The sequence below is a fragment of the Microchirus variegatus genome (assembly GCF_963457635.1).
Source record: "Microchirus variegatus genome assembly, chromosome: 19".
NCBI classification, from domain to species: domain Eukaryota; kingdom Metazoa; phylum Chordata; class Actinopteri; order Pleuronectiformes; family Soleidae; genus Microchirus; species Microchirus variegatus.
This window is the reverse complement of record NC_139820.1, coordinates 21,832,384-21,840,092: the sequence shown is the minus strand read 5'-3', so window position 1 is coordinate 21,840,092 and position 7,709 is coordinate 21,832,384. Positions and strand designations below refer to the sequence as shown.

Genomic DNA, 7,709 nt, shown 5'->3' with positions numbered 1-7,709 from the left:
AGTTAAGTCAAAAGTATTTTCACCACTTCATCTCATCATTTCACTGTGTGATAAAGGTGTAGTTCAGGTATTTTTCATGAAGTTAATAGAATGACTTTTAAATCAATAGAGAAATGATAATAATAATAATAATAATAACAAATAAATAAATAAAAAAGATTCCTCGTGCGTGAGAAGAATATGAACACGGACGCGAACATCTGGAGGAGGCGATAAGAAGCAGCGCGAGACGTGGAATCACAGCTGGATCAAATGAAAGCGTTTTGTGCGCGAGAGGGGAGAAAAAAGAAGAAGAAGAAAAAACCTGGAGATGAAAAGATGAAGAAGAACCGGAAATGAAGAGAGAGAGAGAGAGAGAGAGAGAGAGAGAGAGAGAGAGAGAGAGAGAGAGAGAGAGAGAGAGAGAGAGTGGGAGATGAGCGTGGAGCGGGGACACGAGTGGGGGGGGGGGTGTGCGTGGTGCGCGTGGTGGATGTTATAAGGCGCGTGAATCTGCTCCACTGACGCTCAGAACAAGTTGGAGTCGCGCGCGGCGGAGCGTGAATGGAGCGGGAATCAGGAATCATGAATCGCGGATTTGTGAATGAATGAATCACCGGAGTGGATTCACACAATGAGGCGCGTGACCTGACGATCCACTGACCGGGAACACACACACACACACCGGGAAACGGCGCCGGTTTGTGCGCATTTTCAGCGGCGCGCGCCTCTCTGGAGACGCGCTCATGTTGAGTCTCTACAGGACTCATCCAATAATAATAATAATAATAATAAGAAGAAGAATAGTAGTAATAAAAAGTCACGTGTCCGGCAGCAGCAGCGGGATGCCGGTCACTCCAGCACCAGTCGCTCCGGTGCCGTCGCGCGCAGCCGTGCGTCCTGACCGCGGCGCGTAAAAATGCAGCCGAGTGGATCCACGCTCCTCCGCGCCAACGCGACCCGATGAGACTCGTCGACGCGCGGCGTCTCCCGCAGCTGATGTCGCTGGAGGATCAGGAGCCCACGATGGTGGGAGGAACCAGCATGGGCGCGAGGAACTCCACGCCCGCGGCCACGGCGGCGGCGGCGGCGGAGGAAGGCGCGAGCGGCGCCGGGCAGCAGCCGCAGTCTTTCCCCTGGGTGGTGACGCTGTTGGCCGGCGTCCTCATCACCACCATCGTGGTCGATATTATCGGGAACCTGCTGGTTATCGTGTCCGTGTTCAGGAACAAGAAGCTCAGGAAAGCAGGTACACGTCAAAAGTGAAAATAAAAGTAAAATTTTAAAATTTAAATAACATTTAAAAGAGTAAAAAATATATTTAATACATTTTTTTTTCTTACTTTTGTGAGTTTATGACTTTAAGTCAGAATTAGAGCAAAAAAGTATAAAATCAGCGGAAAATCGATCATTATCGTGATAAAATGTCATCATTACACTGTAAAAAAAACTACTGTAACTTATTTAATTGACTGAAAATAATGATTATGAAATTTAAAAATAAAATATTGTGAATTATCAGTGTTTCAGTTTTACTTTTTTAAGAAAGAAAATCTTCGTAATTTAATAACTTAACTTCATTTTTAGTGTTTTTTTTCCGTGTGAAAAGTTGAAGAAACTTGTGTTTTTGTAATTTCACAAAGTCACAAAGTGTATTTTTTTTAAAGTGCACAAACATTTTTACAGCGATTAAAATCAACTGTTATTAAATTGATATTGAAGTAATTGTTGAATCATAGTAAAGTCGTCCAAAAGTCGACTTTTTTCATGTGATTTTCTGGCTGTTTAGTGGTTTTGACCTTTTGACCTTTTGACCTTTCACACTCAAACCAAACTTCAAAATCAACCGACAAAACGACCTCGGAAACACGAAAAATGGTTAACGTGAAAATCCCAGAGAATCGGCTTCTGAAATCCTCAAATATCGCAATATAATGAGAAAAAGTCGTAACATTGAGAAAAAGTCACAATATTATGAGAAAATGTCACAATATGCGATAAAGTCGCAATAAAAAAGTCTGAATATTATGAGAAAAAGTCACAATGTTATGAGAAAAAGTCGTAATATTATAAAAAAGTCAGAATATCATGTGAAAAAGTCGTGATATTGAGAAAAAGTCGCAATGTTATGAGAAAAAGTCGTAATATTATAAAAAAGTCGGAATATCACGTGAAAAAGTCACGATATTGAGAAAAAGTCGCAATATGAGATAAAGTCGCAATAAAAAAAGTCCTTTGAATATTATGAGAAAAAGTCAGAATATTATAAAAAATCGTAATATAAAAAAGTTGTAACATTATTTGAAAAAGTCGTAATATTATTTTTTAAAAAGTCCCAATATTATGAGAAAAAGTCTCAATATTTTGGGGAAAAAGTCGACAGAATTGCCGCAGTGTTGTTTGATATAAAAGTACCTTTAAGTAAAAGTACAGAAAATTACTTAAAAAAAAAAATGACTTCAGTAAAGTTTACGACATTTACTGCACTTGAGTGTCAAAAGCCAAACCAGAACCAATGTAGTGGAGTAAAAAGTAAAAGTTAAGTACAAATACGTGAGTTTTACTTGTATTTAAGTACGGTAACTAAGTATTTGTACTGTGATTCATTCACTGTTTGTTCAGTATTTATCACCCTCTTCATCAGGAAGGAGACGCTTCATCGTAAAAAGTCGTAATATTATAATAAAAAGTCTCAAAATTATAAGAAAAAGACGACAAAGTGCCACAAACTGCTCACACGGTCCAGTGTCGCCCCCTACTGTTCCGTTTCTGTATCTGACGCATGAATCAGCATCTGAGTGAAAGTGCTGCGTGGTATTTCCAGGCGTTAGAAGGTCAAAGTCTCACAGGCACAGATCTCCGATAATGAACTCATCGTTTGTCTTAATGAACAGGTCAATTAGCATAAAAGGCAAGGTTCCATTTATCACACGTGACCTCGTTAACGGAGCCCGACGACGTCCGACTGAGTTCATCCTTTACTTTAGTGTAAAGTCACAGCGTGACTGAGACATTTAAATGTTTATTCATGAGCTCAAGTGGAAAACTGGACAATTTAAACGGACTTAAAAAGACTCAGCTGATGTATTAACACGTCTGATTTAAGTTTAAATTAATTAAAAAGTATTTTATTTTGCCATTTTCAACTGGGAAATGATGTCTGTGTCTCTTTATAAACACATAGAGAAAATCAGTGATTTTAGCTCACAGGGACACAGGAGCTGCTGGTCCTCTGCTGCCTCGTGTGGTCACTTTGTGTCACTGAGTTAAGTCTAAATTAAATTAAATATTTCAAATGCCGAATTCATCAAAATAAGACATTGTAAGTTAGTGATGGAGGCAGCAGTGGATCAACAACTCCTGTGAACTCCTGTGTCTCTGTGATGTTAAAATCACTGGTTTTCTCTATGGGGTTTGGTGTGGGAGAGTGAGTGGTTTACAAACTTCAGTTTCCTGTTGGAAAAATCCGTCAAACAGTGAAATATCACTAACTTACAATGTGCTATCGCGTCACTTCGGCTTTAAAAAGTATTCATTTCAATTTATTTTAGTGACCCAAAGTGACCACACGAGGCAGCAGTTAGACCAGCAGCTCCTGTGTCCGCCGTGAGCTAAAATCGCTGGTTTTCTCTATGGGCTTTGGTGTCTCAGAGTGAGCGTTTTACAAACTTCAAATTCCAGGTAGAAAGCTGAGATATGTTCTTAAATGTATTAAAAAAATATGTTTGTTGAATTATTTCACTGTTAGACAGACTTTTCCAACAGGAAACTGAAGTTTGTAAACCACTCACTCTCCCACACCAAAGCCCATAGAGAAAATCAGTGATTTTAACAACACAGAGACACAGGAGTTCACAGGAGATGTTGATCCACTGCTGCCTCCATCACTAACTTACAATGTCTTATTTGGTCAATTCGGCTTTTGAAATCTATTGTTCAGATTGACCTCAGTGACACAAAGTGACCACACGAGGCAGCAGTAGACCAGCAGCTCCTGTGTCCCTGTGAGCTAAAATCACTGATTTTCTCTATGGGGTTTGGTGTGAGAGAGTGAGTGGTTTACAAACTTCAGTTTTCTGTTAGAAAAGTCTCTCTGACATTAAGATACAGTTGACATTCAGACTTTCAGCTGCTGTAGTTTTTACTGAGTGGTTAAAATGTGTTATTTACCCACGAGAACAAAGCGTAAAGAGTAAAAACCTGGCGCTCTGAGGTGCATTCACACAAATTAAATACGCACAGAGGCCACGTCTGCACGCGTAGATTGATTTATGCGTCTAATGAGAGCATCTCTGGCAGCGTTAATGTGGTTTTTTTCTTCCTTCAGCTTCAGTGAAGCACTCTGGGAATTGAACCTCTCAATCCTGGCAGCCGCTCGCACTCGCTCATTAACATACGACGAGTCCAGAGTCGGGGAATAGTTGTAAAGGCCAAACGTGGTAATAAAGACAGAAGCGTGGACTTAATACGTAGCGACAAGTGTGTGTGTGTGTGTGTGTGTGTGTGTGTGTGTGTGTGTGTGTGTGTGTGTGTGACGTCAGATTTTTACGATGAAGCTTCTCCTTCCTGATGAAAAGGGTGATAAATACTGAACAAACAGTGTTGTAAATGTCAAAGTTTAACACGAGGTTTGTTTGGTATGGTGGCCCCAAGAGTTCAAAATACATCCGAAAAGACACGACAAATACTCATTTAGCTAATTTAGCTAATATTCCACGTCATATTTTTCAACTTCAAAGATTTATTTTGACATATTTAATTGTGTTTTGAGTATTTTCATGAGTTTCATGAGCTCTCAGGGCCACCGTAGATCTGAGGAAGAAGCCAAACTGTACTTAGGAACAAGTAAAACAAAGGTATTTGTACTTTACTTTCCAACTTTTACTTTTTACTTAAATATTACTTAAGTAATATATATATATATATATATATATTTTTAAGTCATTTTCTGTACTTTTACTTTAAAATACTTTTATATCCAACAACACTTTAAGAATCGAGACGATAATTTTTTTTTCTTTGCGCTCCCTCGGTTTTTGTTTTAGCGATTCTGACCCAGGGGGGCGGGGCTTAGGAAGCTTGCTGCTGATTGGCTGCGGAGTTTTGGAGTTCGAACTGTAGAACAGTTTAAAAAAAAAAAAAGACTTTAAAGATCTCTGAAAACTTTAACGTTAATCTCCAAAAAGCTCTTTTTAATCCACAGATTCTACGTGCTACAAGTGCTACATGCTAGGCTACGTTACATTAACGTATCCCTGTTACCAGTGGACTGCAACTGTACAGTGTACTGTGCACTATTATTATTATTATTTTATTTAGTTTTTTATTGTATTTTGGCGCCAATTTCACCAAATAAAATTCCCAGTATCGATCCTAGCAAACATGGCAATAAACCCGACTCTACCTTTCAAAATAAAGCACAATAACCGGTCTCTTCCGCAGGAAACGCCTTCGTGGTGAGCCTGGCGCTCGCCGACCTGGTGGTGGCCATCTACCCGTACCCGCTGGTGCTGACCGCCATCTTCCACGACGGCTGGATCGCCGGCTACATCCACTGTCAGATCAGCGGCTTCCTGATGGGCCTCAGCGTCATCGGCTCCATCTTCAACATCACCGGCATCGCCGTCAACCGCTACTGCTACATCTGCCACAGCCTCAAGTACGACCGGCTCTTCTCCAACGGCAACACCGCGTGCTACGTGGTGCTGGTGTGGGCGCTCACCGTGCTCGCCGTCGCCCCCAACTGGTTCGTGGAGTCGCTGCAGTACGACGCCCGCGTGTACTCGTGCACCTTCGCGCAGTCGGTGAGCTCGCCGTACACCATCGCCGTGGTGGTGGTGCACTTCGTGCTGCCCATCGGCATCGTCACCTACTGCTACCTGCGCATCTGGATCCTCGTCATCCAGGTGCGGCGGCGGGTGAAGCCGGACTCGCGGCCCAAGATCAAGCCGCACGACCTGCGCAACTTCCTCACCATGTTCGTGGTGTTCGTGCTCTTCGCCGTGTGCTGGGCGCCGCTCAACCTGATCGGCCTGGCGGTGGCGCTGGACCCGCGGCTGGGCCGCTCCATCCCGGAGTGGCTGTTCACCGCCAGCTACTTCATGGCGTACTTCAACAGCTGCCTCAACGCCGTCGTCTACGGCGTCCTGAACCACAACTTCAGGAAGGAGTACAAGAGGATCGTCCTCATCGTCTTCAACCTGCGCTGCTGAGACCTTCAACGCCGCTTTTGACCAGCGAGGAGGATTTAAATGACGCTTCACGATTGGATTAGCTGTGACGCACAAACTCCTCCGTTAACTCAAGTCGAGGCAGAAACGCGAACTCTGACGATGTTTCTGACGTCGGAGAAAAGTGACTCATGATGTTTTTCTATATTAACGAGAAAAAAAACTAAACGGTGCTGTGAGGAAAAACTGTTGATTTACATCCGAACGTCAAAGTTTGTTTACAGTACATCATCTTATAAATGTAACATTAGGGGGTTTTTTTTGGTACGGTGGCCCCAAGAGTTCAAAATACATCCGAAAAGACACGAAATTACACGACAAATACTCATTTAGCTAATATTCAACTTCATATTTTTCACTTTAAAGATTTATTTTGACATATTTACTTTTTGTGTTTTGAGTATTTTCATGAGTTGAGCTCTAGGGGCCACCGTAGATCTGAGGAAGAAGCCAAACTCTCAAAGTAGAGTCACAATTGAGGCTTAATCCAACTTAATCCAGCGTAATTCCCTCGACACAAAGTTCCTCCAGCTGTGTTTCAAATCCACCGAAAACATCCTCAAAATCATAAAAATATAAATCTTTTTGGTCTTGCTCATGCGAGAGCCATATAGAGGCAACTTCCTCTGACTCCCAGATTTCAAAATAAAAGCACTAATGCCACATTTGGGTTCCCACAAATTTTAAGATCGACATTTTTGACCCAGAAGAACTTTCTGGATCTGTTTAGAACTTTACCTGCTTATAAACTCTGAGAAACAAGGGTTCCAAAAGGGTTCTTCTACAAGGGCTGAGGTTCTACCTGGAACCATTTGCTTCGAAAAAACCCTTTCCCGAAAAAAGGGTTTTAAAGAGGTTCTTGGTAACACTAATGGTTCCACCAGAGAACCCTTTAAAACCCCTTTCCTGAATCAAGTGTTTTAAAAGGGTTCTTGGTGGAACCCTCCAAAATAAAAAGGTTCTACCTGGAGCCAAAAAGGTATACGAGGACAAGCCGAAGAACCTTATATATGGTTCCACTTAGCACTTTTATTTCTCAGAGTGTGGTTCTCACCATTTCTTCACAAACGTAACAAAATTCATCCCGATCTGTTCAGATGTCGCTGAGATTAAGACGTGAACCATGTAATCCCAGTTCTGCCCACAGTGACGTCATCAGTTCAATGGGAACATCGACTTCCTGTGATCACCGACCCTGTCACAATAAAAGATAAACAGAACCTCTTTGGTGGAGGTAACACAGAGCATCTCGATGAACGAGATGTCGTTAAATAAAATAAAAACGCGGTGGAATATCGCGGCTCCTTTGTGCCATAAATCACAAGTCGTAAATTTCTCAACGACGTCATCGTTTCCTGTCTTTTCCAGTATCATTTTATTCTTATATCTGTAACAAAGCCATGATCCTGATGCAAAAAAAAAAAAAAAAAACCTCAACACCGTTCAGAAACCACTGCACCGACCTCGTAGCGCTGAGCGGCGCAGCATCTACCTCATCAC

The 7,709-nt window shown here is 41.9% G+C and overlaps 1 protein-coding gene across 1 annotated transcript; it reads left to right on the top strand.

The window, feature by feature from the left end:
* Positions 1–942: 942 nt before the first annotated feature.
* On the top strand, positions 943–6,191 carry mtnr1al (melatonin receptor type 1A like; the record flags this gene model as incomplete). The annotated part of the gene is made up of 2 exons (XM_083906471.1): positions 943–1,228; positions 5,422–6,191. The coding sequence occupies 2 exons, from the start codon at positions 943–945 to the stop codon at positions 6,189–6,191; spliced, it is 1,056 nt and encodes a 351-aa protein (XP_083762597.1).
* Between the last annotated feature and the right edge of the window lie 1,518 nt (positions 6,192–7,709).